The sequence below is a fragment of the Erpetoichthys calabaricus genome, chromosome 7 (genome assembly GCF_900747795.2).
Source record: "Erpetoichthys calabaricus chromosome 7, fErpCal1.3, whole genome shotgun sequence".
Lineage (NCBI taxonomy): Eukaryota > Metazoa > Chordata > Cladistia > Polypteriformes > Polypteridae > Erpetoichthys > Erpetoichthys calabaricus.
In genome coordinates, this window is record NC_041400.2 from 16,457,349 (window position 1) to 16,472,934 (window position 15,586).

Here is a 15,586-nt window from a genome sequence, read left to right on the forward strand (position 1 = left end):
TGGTAGTAGCGAGGGAATGGTGTGTGTACAAAGGGTAGGGACATAATCAGTGCGAGCGTATGACCCGCACTTACTGGGAATTCCTCGTTCATGGGGAACAATTGCAAGCCCCGGTTTCCAGCACGAATGGGGTTCAACGGCTTACCCACGCCTCTCTGCGCCGGGTAGACACACGTTGATCAATTCAGTGTAGCGTGCGTGCAGTTACCTGATGCAGGAATCTGTATAACATTGAAAGAAGTGTTGTTTCCATGAAATACATTTGAAGCGGTGGCCATGGAAGGCAAATGAACAGTCAACGCGGCTTACAGCTGGAGTGACGCCGTGTTTTGTATCACCCGACAATGGTAGTAGCGAGGGTGTACGAAAGGGCAGGGACGTAATCAGTGCGAGCGTATGACCCGCACTTACTGGGAATTCCCCGTTCGTGGGGAACAATTGCAAGCCCCGGTTTCCATCACGAATGGGGTTCAACGGCTTACCCACGCCTCTCTGCACCAGGTAGACACACGTTGATCCATTCAGTGTAGCGCGTGCAGGGGTGGTTGGTGAGTTCTTGCGTCCAGCACATGAGCAGGCAGTGTGAATGCCTGGAGAGCGGGGGTGGACGCGGGCCGGGGAATAAGGAGTGTTGGTGGGCGGGGAAACGTTTTCCGTGTTCCTGCAGGACCATCTAAGAAGAAGCATGTTTGTCGCGGATACGAATCACTGTATGTAGCGTGTAAAACAGTTTGCGATGGTGGACACCATTTTGCATTGTAACCGAAAAGTCAATGTGGCTCAGAGGTGCATGTCCACTGTAGCAGAGATGAACGCGAATGATGCCATGTTTTGTGAGTTGTCGCGTCCGAGTTGGAGGGCATGGCTCTGTGACGCCGTGTTTTGTGAGTTGTCGCGTCCGAGTTGGTGGGCGTGGCTCTGTGAGTTGTCGCCCTATCCCATTTGGTGGGCGTGGCTCCGTCCTGCGTGCTTTCATGGGTGTCTTGCGCTGGTGGCGGCTTAGTGAATTATATATATAGATTAAGCAGTTTCTGAAAAAAATTGTGTTCATGTTGCAAATCTACTGTTCCATGTCATCTCAAAGTTGCTCTTTTGGATTGAGATCAGGGGACTATGCAGGCCACTGGAATAGACTGTCATGTCTGAGATGATTCATGACTTGTGCCGATAAAAGGATGCATGATGCATAATAAACTATCTATCTATCTATCTATCTATCTATCTATCTATCTATCTATCTATCTATCTATCTATCTATCTATCTATCTATCTATCTATCTATCTATCATGTGATGAGCATGAAAATACAGGTATATGGTGGCATTCCAAAGATACTCAGTTGGTATTAAAAGTTTTTGATGTGTGCTAAGAAAGCCCCACAACTGTACAACTACAATACCTTAACAAGCCTAAACTAAAGATGTGAGGTATATTCGATCCATGGTTTTATGCTATTTACAGCACAGTTTGGTCCCGTCATCCATATATCGCAGCTAAACTTCAGAATCATCAGACTATGTATCTTCATTCCAGTCCAGTCTTTAGTAGTAGTAGTCTAGTTTTGTGAGAAAATGGACATATCTGTACTGACAGGAATGGAACTGTTATCTTAAATTAATCTGACCATTCTCCTCTGACTGTTCTCATTAACAAATTTTTTTTTTTACTAACAGACAGAAATAAAAACCCTGACAGCTTAAGACTTATACATTAAATACCTTGCTAGCTACTTACAGCAGTTTGACAGTAAATTTTCACCTAGAAACACGAAACACATAAAAAAACTACACTCCCAGAACTTTTATATTTATTATCACTGATATTCCTTGTTAAAAAGCCATAAGGCACTAAGAAGAAAAAAGAATTTCTGGAGCATTCTGTGTGGGGAGTGAGCATGCCCGCTGATTAACTGCTGTTGTTTCATGGCTTATTCTTCTTGCTGCTCTGACCATAAACTGGATATGTGTGTTAATATGGATGGATGAATACATAAATTTAACTCTAGGTGAGTGTAAATTCTGAAGAAGGATAGCAATGAAACACAAAAAAATTGTGCCCAGAACATCTTGACTGGGATCTGAATCCATTGTGACATTACACTGAAATTTAGCTTTTGGAAAGGTTTATTATTCATAGGCTCTCCACCATCCTGCATTGCAATAAACAATTTTATAAAACAGACTGATAAAATGTATCTGTACTATTTCAGATTTACACACAATGATTAAAATTGATTTTATGAATGTACAATATATTTGATATCAAATCGTGTGACAATTATTTATTTAGCTTATCGTTTCCCAACCTGCGAGCCATGGCCACTGGCAGGCCAATCCCAGATGAAATCCTGGCCCCCTCTTCTACACTGTGATGATCGTGCTTGATTTGCAGTGGGAGCTTCACAGGTGGATTGGAGGCGATTCTGGATGACCTCCCCAAACCCCGCTGTGGCAATCGTGCTTGATTCAGTAAGGAGGAAAAGCATTGATAATTATGCTTGATTCATCTAATGCTTTGACGCTCTGGTGACTGTGTGGGACCCCCCTCATTTTGACAATCGAGGTCGATTCACTAAGGGGGACCACCCCATTCACTCTGCTTGGACGATTGCACTGAATTCACAAAAGGGGACACTCTTCCCGATGGGTTGCGAACACACTGAAAAACTGGGTCGTGAAAAGGTTGTGAAACACTGATTTAGCTGATACAGTACTTTTCAAAGTGAATTATCAACAATCAGAACATGAAAACAATGCAAGAGGAACCCTACGAACAGCAAAACAAGTAGACATACACTATGTCCATATTTTTCTTACTTTACGTATTATTTGGCTGATTCCTTTATCCAAGGTGACTTACAACATTTGAGAGTTTCATAGAGGTTTACAGGGTTGCATACAGTCTGGCAAGATGGGGTGTCTGTTCTCACTAAAAATTGGAGATATTGTAGCTGCTAAAGGTTGAGCATGATCACAGATTAATTACCTGTTGTGTAGCAAACACTGGGTTGTGGAGTTCTGTTTGGTTTGGTTAGTGTAGGGTAATGCAGTCCCGTGTATCATCTCACCATCAATTCCTGGCAGTCCAATAAGCCCAAACAGAACAGGCAATGTTTGTAAGTTTCTGTGATTTAGATATGGAAATAAAAATCTGTTTATTCTTTGGAGAAATGCCAGCGGAGGAAAGAGATGAGTTGTTTGCATGGAAGAAAGGAGACTTTGCATGGTTGACAGCATTTTCAGGAGAGCAAAGAGCTCTGTTCTTACAAGGTCACACCACTTGCTCAGAGCCATATGCTGCACTCTTCTTACAAGAAAATGTCAGTCAGTGGTGTCTGTGATTTAGAAATTAAATGGTGGTGTTAAGTAATGAATTAGGTTTACTTTTATTACTGTACTTGAGTAGATTAAAAAGTACAATACCATACATAAAGTATATTTAAATTCAAATATTTTTACTCTTTTAAAACTTTATAGTTTTATTAACGATTCCACTTTGTTACTTTTTCATGGTGGATCATTGCAACTACAATTTATTAGCTATGTTCTAAATGCAAAGTACACAATGTAAGACTACATGCAAATACTTTTTAGGTTACAGGTCAAGATATTGGAGCACAGTGTTTTAGTGAATAACACCAAGGCTGGTTCTCTCTGCTGTGTAAGTGGCTGCATCTCAGCATTAACAGCCCAGTGCATTTATCAAGAACTGAAGGTTAAATGTAAACACTCCCTTCTTCAGTCTACAGTACATTGAATGCATGTTTCAAGGATAACTGTGCAATGGAGGGTGTAGTGGAAAGCTCTCAGTATGGAGGCAGCGGTAGAAACAGTACATCCCTGCCCAAACTTAGAAGAGCCATTCAATCTCGCAAACATAAAATAAAGCAGAGGTTTATTGTGTGGTTTAAACTCTGCGTCTCAAAAAATGTAGAATTATCAACATACACAAACACATACAAAGTCTCATGGAAAAAAGTTGATTTTCTTAACTTTCGGGCTTTTTAAAGTAATATACAGAGTAAATGAATAAAAATGATAATTGATGGATACTACAGTAGATCAGTGTTGCTACAGTAAAGATACTACAGTGAAATTCTAACAGCCACAGATGGAGAAGAAAAGAAAACAACATGATAAATACAGTAATCCCTCCTCCATTGCGAGGGTTGCGTTCCAGAGCCACCCGCGAAATAAGAAAATCCGCGAAGTAGAAACCATATGTTTATATGGTTATTTTTATATTGTCATGCTTGGGTCACAGATTTGCGCAGAAACACAGGAGGTTGTAGAGAGACAGGAACGTTATTCAAACACTGCAAACAAACATTTGTCTCTTTTTCAAAAGTTTAAACTGTGCTCCATGACAAGACAGAGATGACAGTTCCGTCTCACAATTAAAAGAATGCAAACATATTTTCCTCTTCAAAGGAGTGCGCGTCAGGAGCACAGACTGTCAGAAAGACAGAGGAAAGCAAACAAATCAATAGGCATGTTTGCTTTTAAGTATGCGAAGCACCGCGGCACAAAGCTGTTGAAGGCGGCAGCTCACACCCCCTCCGTCAGGAGCAGGGAGAGAGAAAGAGAGAGAGAGAGACAGTTTGTTTTTCAATCAAAAATCAATACGTGCCCTTCGAGCTTTTAAGTATGCGAAGCACCGTGCAGCATGTCGTTTCAGGAAGCAGCTGCACAAAAGATAGCAACATGAAGATAATCTTTCAGCATTTTTAGACGAGCGTCCTTATCGTCTAGGTGTGCGAACAGCCCCCCTGCTCAATCCCCCTACGTCAGGATCAGAGAAAGTCAGCGCAAGAGAGACAGAAAAGTAAGCCGGGTAGCTTCTCAGCCATCTGCCAATAGCGTCCCTTGTATGAAATCAACTGGGCAAACCAACTGAGGAAGCATGTACCAGAAATTAAAAGACCCATTGTCCGCAGAAATCCGCGAACCAGCAAAAAATCCGCGATATATATTTAAATATGCTTACATATAAAATCCGCGATGGAGTGAAGCCGTGAAAGGCGAAGCGCGATATAGCGAGGGATTACTGTATAATAGTGTGCTTCAAAAGCAATCTATGAAACTGCACACTTTACATCTTCCCAACAAAGAAAGCTATACGAACAGACAGCCCCGTCAAAAATGGCTACTTGTATAGTAAAACAAGAGGTTGACCAGAGGCCTGAAATGTTTACTTTAGGATTACTTTAAATAGTATTTGCCAAATCCCCAAAAAAATCTGAGCACATCATCATAATGAGAATGTGATAGTTTCTAATCTGAGATAATATAAAACATTGCTTTCCCACTGAATTACAGAAGGTGGACTGAGGATGTCCCATTTGAGCAAAAAAAGCCTTCACACAAGCGCTGCTACCTCAGAGTAAGGAGACCTGGGTCTGTGTCCCCTAGTCCTCTCTGCACAGAGTTTGCATGTTTTCCCCATGTCTGTGTGGGTTTCCTCTGGGTGCTCCAATTTTCTCCCACTGTCCAAAGACATGCAGATTATATGAATTAGCGACACTAAATTGGTGCTAGTGTAAGGGTGTGTGTATGTTTGTTCTGCGATAGGCTCCAGTTGATTTGTCCTGCCTTGCACCCTGTTCTAGGTTGGATAGGCTCCTGAACCCCTTGCAATCCTGGTCTAGATTAAGTATTTTAGAAATGACAAGACATAAAATGTGGTATGGTGTAGGATATTACACAATTTATTTTCATAGGACACATTTATCCAATCTGGTAATACTCAAAATATTGATGTTAACACATAGGCATTATTTTAAATCAAGGGCTATTTGAGAGATATTCCAAAATTTTGCTGCATATTATATAAATGGCTGAATTGCATTCCTTTTCTGTAATTCCCATCGAGAAATCCCTTTCTGTTTGTTTCCTAGGATCATTAGGCCAGTTCCTTAAAAGTTTCCCATTGCAATCGGGTGAAATGGAGTCAGTGACAAACCTTTTTAAATGCTTATATGATATAAAACACTGGATGTCATTTAACTTCCTGCAGTTAAATGAGTCAAAAACTGAAGTCATTCTATTTGGTCAACCCACTGTTATCCAAAACATTGCTAGAACATTGGGTCCACCTGCCTGGTTAAGGCCATGTGCTAAAACTCATGGGGCGATCTTGGATTCAGGTTTTAAATTTGACAAACAGATAAATGCTGCGGTATAGTTTTTTTTTTACCTCATGGTGATCAATAAAGTCAAGCCGTTTTTGTCATTTAATGACCTACAAAAACTCATTCATGCTTTTGTCATGTCTCATTTGGATTATTGTAATGCCCAGTATGTCAGGGTATCCCGTATGACACTGTCTTGCCTGCAGATGGTGCATAATACAGCTGCTAGTGTTTTGGCCAAAAAAAAAACAAAAAAACGATCACATCGCTCTGGTGTGGACCTTTTTTCATTGGCTCCCTGTTAATTACAAGGTGAATTTTAAGATTTTAGTGTTAGCTTTTGAAGCCCTAGATGGGTCAGGTCCACCTCACTTAGCAGATCGTCTTGTTCCATATTCATCAGCCAAGCAGCTGAGGTCTTCAGATCAGCTGTGGCTTACTGTCTCACGCACATGGTTGAAGCAGAGGGGCAATTGAGGAACGGTTTGTCCCTCGTAATAAGGTCAGTTCCCACAACAGAGATTGGAAGAATAAGAAAACTTCACACATGGGTCCTTAGTATTGAGATGTGACACTGTGTGCCAAATTATTTTCTTAAAGGCCTGCTTCTCGTGAGAAATACAAAGTATTTACCTCCTCCTACCATTGATTTTAATGTAAAATAACAAGTGAAGGGAAAGTTTTTGGGGAATATGTGGATTCACAATATGGATTTTGAAAGAAAGGTTTTCAGACTATGTTTCTTAGTTTGTTGTGTTTTTGAGTGAGTGTGCTGTGCCCTCTCCCACTGCTCAAGGGACTTTTGGATTATGTCACCAAGGAAGGAAGCAGTGGAGGGCAATTTGTCTATTTTATGTTCCATTTACTGTTGGATTAGGAGTCACAGAGATCATCAGCTATAAATCTTATTTTTTACAGAACAATGGAGCTTCAATCCAGGCCTTTGGCCATCAAACAACTCCTTTTTCTTAGTCCTTTCTGCATTCACACTTAGTCCAACAAGCTATCAGTCAATCCTTACTGAGAGCAGAGTCCCTTATTATGGTGTCTTCTGTGAAAGGTTCTGAGGAAAGTAAAGATGTATTGATATATTCAGCATCTTTCACAGCAAGTACCACCAAAAGGTTCTCATTTTTAATTATTTTTTTTTGCATTTATGTAGCGCTTTTCTCACTACTCAAAGCACTTAGCAATTGCAGGTTAAGGGCCTTGCTCAAGGGCCCAACAGAGCAGAGTCCCTTTTGGCATTTTACGGGATTCGAACCGGCAATCTTCCAATTGCCAGTGCAGATCGCTAGCCTCAGAGCCACCACTCTGCCTAAATTCAGTGGTGCTTCTGACAATGCTCACTTATTATTTTTGTAGTTTAATTTAATAGGTGGAAGTCATTTGGAATTTATTGCATATGCGCCTTTCTTTGTAAAAGCAGTAGTTAACAGATGCTTTAAATAAAATGAGCGTAAAGACATCTAAGCAGCAATAAATGAGCAGAATGCACAAAAGATATTGTTATAATAGTTTGTACAGAAAAGAACAAGCAAGATAAAAAGGGAATATTCTGTGCAATAAGGACCAAAGTGTAGCCTTTCAGCAGTTCTGATTGAAAAGTGTTCTTCTGAGGCCAACCAAATGACCACAGAGCTACAATTCAATTCACCAGTTGCCTCTTTTTTTTTTTTTTAAGGAGGCCATTGCCACATTTGACTCCAAGTCGAATCAGCATTGTCATTGTTGCTGCCCTTGTGCCTCTTCTACTGTATGTGAGATTCGTTCATACAGTACACACACATAGAGATGATCCCATTTAGATTCATCATCAAACTAACACCATTTCTTTAGGTGGTATAAGAAAAGCCCGATAAGCATACATTTCCACCCAACTGGGGGACCAGCACTGGTGACACAGCAAAGTGTGAAGTCTTAGACTAGAACGTATATGGCCTGAAAGACAGATTGTAAAAATGCTGGTTAAGACTGTGGTGGTCTTGCTGAAATCTATTTTCACTTTATAAAAACAGCAGTGACATTGAGTGAAATGCAAGACAGTTTTACAGCTTATTATTTATCTGTCTTATATACTGTATCTTCTTCACTCTTTCTTTCTTTTTTATATCCAAATTATTGATTTCTTTGCCTTAAATGTACATTTTTCATGAAATTGACCAATGTAGACAGCTTTATTTTTATATGCTGTTGTGATTCAACACTGCCTGGCACATTTAGGGTAGAACTGAAAGTGATTTTTTTTATATACAGTAGACTGGGTATAAGACATACATATGTTATCAAATCTGGTTAATTCAGTTCTGTGTGGTAGGGGATCAGGACCTGTGCAAAAACTGCTGAGTGTGACATAGAAATCAAACCTAACAGTGTTAAACTCCGTCATTGGGCTACTCATAAGCACACAATGGTGACAATTTAGATTGCCAGTTAACATACCATTCATGGTTTGGGAATGTAGGAGAGATACCAGAGGAAAAAACATGTACCAAAGAGAAGAACATTTAGACTCCACACAATTAATAACTGATTACAGGATTTCACCATGGACACTATTCATAGGATACTCTCCCACTACACATCCCAGAAGGGGTGAAATCATTTAACATAAAGCCAGATCTTGTACAAGAAGTCAAACTTCTCCAATTAAATACTTCTAAGAATATAGTTACTAAATATTTTATCATTGTTAGTCCAACCTTATAGTTCACTCACCATTTCAAACCCATCATCGAAAGGACTTAATTGAAACAAGGAAACATCACAAGTGCAATGGAAGCCAATTTTATCTATCTATCAGCATTTGATTTGTTTTTATCTTAAATTCTTTCAGTTTATTGCTTTTAAATAATTGAGTAAGAATATTTAAGAATGTAGATCATTGGTATTTATTTAAAACACTGAATGCTTCTGGGCTTGGACAGTCTTTCTTGGAATGTATAATATTAATACAGTAATCCCTCGCTACTTTGTGGTTCACGACTTCGCGGATTTTATATGTTAGCATATCTAAATATATAACGTGGATTTTTCACTGCTTCGCGGGTTTCTGCGGACAATGGGTCTTTTTACTTCTGGTACTTGCTTCCTCAGTTGGTTTGCCCAGTTGATTTCATACAAGAGATACTATTGGCGGATGGCTGAGAAGCTACCCAATCAGAGCATGCAGTTAAGTTCCTGTGTGCTGCTGATTGGCTCAGCGACGGAGTGCTGCATTAACCAGGAAGTCTCATCTCACTCATTCAGCATTAACGTGCTACTGCTTCAGGGGCCGTGTCCAAGCGCCAACAGAAGATGCAAATGATTGTAGAAAAGGTAAAAGTTTTGGATATGTTGAAGGAAGGGAACAGCTACACCACTGCAGGACACCATTACAGCATCAATGAGTCCACGATTCTTTTTATTTAAAAAGTAGGAAAAGCATATAAGATCTACGGCCGCAGTGTCCTTTAACCAGGGTGCAAAACGAGTTGCAAGTGGACGTGATAAGGCAGTAGTCTAGATGGAATCTGCTTTAGGAATCTTTGCAACAAGGTCGACGACGTCATGACCGCCTACAAGCTGCTATGTGTACTTCGCTATACAGTAAGTGTAAACTTATCTACCGATTTCATATTGCTTAGCAGTTGTCCCTGTTATTAATAGAGTAAAGGGTGGGTTGTAAACAATACAGGGAGGGTTTAAAAATGTCCAAATACACGTTAAATAATTTAATAAATATGGTGTCCCTACTTCGCAGAAATTCAGTTATCGCGGTTGGCCTTGGAACCTATCTCCCGCGATAAGTGAGGGTTTACTGTATATGTTAATGCATTTAATATTTAGAAACTTAATGGAGAGTTGGTATTTACTGTTTTGATCATTAAGTGTATGCATCATGTTGGCTACTTTATCTAGTATGCTGTGATGTTTTTACATCAATTGACGGTTACATGGACCCTTGTTATCTTTTTTTTATCCTTCCTCGTGGTTTAAAGTGGTACACTATGCTAATGGTGTCACTCTCATCATAATTGATTTAATGATGGTAATATGTTTAAGAATTGCTGAAGTATTTTTGAAAGGGTATCACCTCTACAAAAAAAAAATTAAATCTCCCCTTAGGGACAAATAAAGTACAATCTAATCAGGACTAAACTCATTCTTTATTGATGGTTAAATGGAGGGACTGGTGCAGCCCACAAGTTCTTAGTGGCTTAAAATGTAATACTGCTTTTAAATACTTTGGAGTCTATCTAGGAAATTTTGGAGGCACCAATTATAATTAATTAGGATTAATTAATTATGTTGCACTAAAACAAATGTAAACAGTTGGCTACAAATATACATAAAATATTATAATGCAAGTCTAATGTTTGGCATAAATTCAGATGTGCAAATTGCACAATGGGTCATTTGAAGGAAGGAAAATAAAAATATATTGTTGGACTTTGTTGTGTTTTTTTTACATTTGGCAGTGGATAAAGGTGATTTAAGTTTTATTTGATTTATGTATTTAAATTGTTTATACTGATACTTAAGGTTAAAAGGCTTGATTTGCAACACTTAATTATAAGTTTCTCCACCTTTATTATTGATGCTATCTTTTTTATGTTTAGCATCTGTGTTTTTAATCCTAGAATATCCCATTGATCTGGAAAATGAAAAATATTTACATTACATAAAACTTTGGAACTAATCCACTTTGTCATCTTTGTTCCTTAAATGCTTTTGGTACTTTTCTCCACATGTTCTGGCTGTGTCATCCAGTTTCTTCTCTCAGGGTCTATGTGTCCAAGTCTCTCTCTTCAGCTCTTTCTGTGAAAGTTTCTTTGTCACCTCAGGCTTTCATTCTCTTGAATTTTTCCACTTTCTCCTTCTCTGTACTGCAGCAGCAGGTAATCACTTTAGCAACTCTTGCTACAAAACTGTTGCTGGCCACATGCTGGATATCCCCTTTGTCTCACTGGAAGGCACCCTTCTTGAACTTAGTCCTCTTGGAAAGTTCTGTATTGTGGACTTGCAACTCTGCAAGTCAGAGATCGCTTACTGCAGTTCAGTTGATGAGGAGCTGTTTGGGATTAACACCATGATATAATTTCCTATCACTTTTCATTGTGCCTCAGACTTCTTTACATGCTGGTTGACTTTTTGAATGCTGTCTCATCGGTTTTTTTTTTTGTTTCCTGTAATTAACGTTCACCACTTCCCAGGGCTTGGATGGTGGGCTGGGGGAGGGAATTTTTGGTCTTTTCTTAAGATTAAAACAATAAAAAAAGTGTTCATGTTCTTCTGTTATGTATCAATTGAATATGTTCAATAACAATTGGATTCAAAAACAGAAATTTCAGAGAAAAATTAACCGTCTGAAAGAACCTATAATCTGGAACCCTGCTTTTAAATGCCTAAAGTATAAAAAAATTGAATGTTTAAATTCATTACTTATCAATAAAGAATTTAATGGGTGGCAGAGTAGTGCAGTGGTGAACACAGTTGCCTCCCATTAGCCAAAGCTCTGGGTTAGAATTCAGGCATGGACATTGGCTGTGTGGTTTTATTCGCAGGTCTCAAAGGCTTGTATGTTATTTAATCAGACAATCTAAATTGGCCCGTTATTAGTGAGTGTGCCCTGTGGTGGACTGGTGCCATGTCCTAATATGGCTCCTGCTTTGCACCCAGTGTTGCTTTGGTTCCCCACAAATCTAAACAACTAGGATGAATGGATATATTTATCAAACTTGGTAATAATTGATTCAGTTTTTAACACAGAAAAATATGACCTTATTATTACTTTTGAGTTAAGCATTAGATGTTTTGGGGGAATATATGAGGTTGGAAAAAAATCTATCATAGTTCCTGTTTTTATTTGGTTTTTATACGGTGAACAAATGAAAGAAAATGTATCTTTATTATTAGAGATATTAAGTCAAGCTAACATTAGTGATTTTGCCAATTCTCAAAATAGGATTTTTACAATAATTCTCTGTATTTGACTGTCATGGGAAGAAGAATCCATAAGATGCATTTCCGAAAACTGCAAAATATTTACTGGAGGAGTAATGTTCATTTGGATGATACAACTATATCTGCTGCATAGAGAACTACAGTATTTGTAACCTCCCTATAGAAAAGAAAAAAAAATGATGATTTGCAGTGAAAATGTTTGGAAGACACGATTGCCAGTAATTCTTTCTTAAACATTACTGGATCAGTATTACTGATTGTTGCCCTTTTGTGATTAGAAAGAAATGTTTTTTCTTTAGGTGTACTGTTGCAATACTTAAATTGCTTATTGTGACAAAGGCGCTATACCAGTGTCTGACCCGACACAGACAGACACGGGAGGCACACTTATAAAACAAATGTTTTTATTTTCTTTTCTTCGCCTGTGGGCAATGCCTTCCCCGTTCTCACAGGCATAACACAGTCCAAGCACTAAGCACACACACAATTCCAATACTTTGTTTCTCTTTTCTCTTTATTTCTCCTCCACTCTCCCAACTCTGGCTCCCGGAGTAGTGGCTGCTGGTTCCTTTTATAACACACCCAGACGTGCTCCAGGTGCTTAACGATTTATTTCCGGCAGAACTTCCGGGTGTGACGGAAGAACTGCCCATAAGGGCTCAGCAGCTCCTGCTGCAGCACCCCCTGGCGGTGTTTGCGGATCCCAACAGGGTTGCACCAAACTCCATCTTCCATGGAGTCTGAGGCAACGCTGCAACCCAGGGGGGCTGCCATCTATGCTGCTGCATGATACACTATGTATGACTGTTTTTCTGCCACAGGACTAGTATCTACCTTATTGGAACAGATTTTACCTTCACACCATCCTTACCAGAAAGAAATTCTCCTGAAGAGGGATGGATAGTGCAGCAATCCAACTTTTTTATTTTGCACAGTGATTCTAAAAGTTATAATATGAAATGATATAGGAACTTCTTAATGGCACCTTTTATTTTTTATTTACCACAGAGGAACTGTCATAACTAGTGTTTTCATATTTATATTTCATTGGGGTGGTGAGGGGGTGTTTTTGGATCTGTTTCACTCATGTTTTCTATTAGTTTTTTTTAGCCATCTCATTATGATGGTGACATTGGCATAGCACTACATTATTGGTGATGATTTGTCATGAAGCTGCAGGGCAATACTGCTCATTGCCAGTTTGATTCTTTGCTGCTTTTGAATGTTTTCATTTTAATAACATTAATGAAGATGGTTGTGGAGATCACGTGGCACAAAACCTTTGATTGTTTTTCTTGATTCATAGCCCTCTTCGTATAGCTTGCAGTTCTGGTTCTGCTGATCTTTCTTCTCTAACTCTTCCCCATGTTTTGGCCTCCTGACCTAGACTCTACCCATTTCCTAAAAGTAAATTCATTTTCACATCTAACAGCATCTTACCCTACCATCAACCTACAGAAGAAGAATCTCCAAGCATGTATTTACATTTGGTGACCAAGTCAGTGCTGAGGTTGTTGCTCTACCTTAGTCAAGAGTACCCACCAAGCATCCCGGCCCCAGTTCATGCAAAGTATTCAGAGCTCCAGCAATCTCAAGTTTCAGTAGCAGTATGAGATTTGCACACTGCCTTAGTACTGCAACAGAGATGTTAAGACAGGTGACAATTGCTTGATCATTATGTACAAAGTGCCATTCATGCATCACAGGTTGCTTCTGTGAGAAAATATAGTTTACAAATAACAGAAAATCACTTACGTCCATCTTGCTCTTTAGTATTGCTAATAGTTGAGTTGTCTCAGGATTTCATTCTGGTAGTGTATCCACTTAAAAAACAAGCTGACAAGGTATCATAAATTTTTACTTTTTTTTACTGAACTATATAATTATCCCGTGGTTTTAGGAATGTTTTTTAACCAATAAATCAATAAAAATGTATTCCTATTTCAAGTAAGTAATTTTTTTAGGAGATAACTGCTACATCAATTCCTAGAGTCTAGCCCTTGTTATTAAATGAATCCATATTTGGTGTTAATAACATTTTGTGTTCTAGTAATATTTAATTTAATGCCTGACTAGATTTCTATGGCTGGATTGTGAAAGGTCATTGTGTGCCTGATTGAAATTTATTCTTTGTATTTTTCAGATGACTGGTTTTGCATCATGTCCAGGCATTGTTATTATCACTTTCATCACATCTTTAGTCTTTATCACCAGCACAGCAGAGATATGGAATAACGAAGGTGAGTTTATGGCCAAAGTGCAATTTTTTCTTTTCTTTCAAATGGGACATTAAAATAATTGGGCAAAACTTCAGTGTGAGGCTGACTACTTGTAACCATCAATGTGTGTCAGGATGGCATCCTGTAACCATCCAAATTACATTTAAGAGTGAGGCTGCAATTTTTTTAATGTATTGAACATACTGTGTTATTGTGTAAGGATTTTTAGATCCTGCCTTGGGCATCTTTGTTATGTTTGTACTTCTGTGTACTGCATGTGTAGGTTTTCAACAGGTACTCTACTTAGGCCTGTGTGATGCATCAAAAGTATACATCGTTATTTTAAAACATTTCTTGTGTTGAGAAAAGGGGGCAGCAGTGGGATGGGCAGATTGTTGTGGATTACAAATAATTAGCTGCTCTACCCATGTACCGTGAAGAGCATCTACATGCATTGGGGGCGTGTGTTACTTCAGAATGTGTTATACAAAAAAATTATACTGTGTTGTGTTTCATTGAGACTGGGCTATAGCACATACTGTACCTTATCTTATCATGTGTGCAAACATCCATCCATTATCCAACCCGCTATATCCTAAATATGGCAAAACAACTGTAACATCATTGTCAAACTGCATTGGCCTGGGACTAAGTCACCTTCAGTATGAGCTACCATTTCATAATACAAATGACCAGCTTCAGAGACGACTAAAGGGGATTCTTTAAAAGGGGCAAACCTGCCAAAGTCGCAAGAGTCCCAACTTTTGTGACAAGAGAGTGGTTATTTTAAGGATAGCAAACTACCTAAAAGAGCAAGAATCCATGGGCCACTCTGATCCTGTAAGCACCGTGGCACCAGAAATATGTCTGGATCCTTCCTAGTCAAACTTTGTACGCAACAGGCTGACTAGACTGCTTCTTCTCAGCCATTGGACATTTCTACTGCTTGATGAGAAGTAAATGTTTTAATATGAACTGCTCAAAAAAATTAAAGAAACACTTTGAAAACACATCAGATCTCAATGGGAAAATAAATCCTGCTGGACATCTATACTGATATGGACTGGGTAATGTGTTAGGAATGAAAGAATGCCACATCGCTCGAAATTAAAATAATCAACCTACACAGGGCTGAATTCAAAGACACCCTGAAAATCAAAGTGAAAAAATGATGCAGCAGTCTAGTTCATTTTGCTAAAATTTCACTGCAGCAACTCAAAACCTCTGTAATTACTCTGTAATTTGTATGGTCCCCACGTGATAATGTAAATGGGTTAAAACTGCTTCAGCG

At 38.9% G+C, this 15,586-nt stretch overlaps 1 protein-coding gene across 2 annotated transcripts in view; it reads left to right on the plus strand.

Moving 5' to 3' along the window:
* The window catches only part of il11ra (interleukin 11 receptor, alpha), a 193,397-nt gene that overhangs the window by 108,337 nt on the left and 69,474 nt on the right, over positions 1–15,586 (plus strand). For both annotated transcript variants that reach the window (XM_028805013.2, XM_051929811.1), the window contains exon 2: positions 14,220–14,316. In XM_028805013.2, coding sequence (XP_028660846.1) covers positions 14,220–14,316 — 97 coding nt within the window. The remainder of the gene's footprint in view (positions 1–14,219; positions 14,317–15,586) is intronic.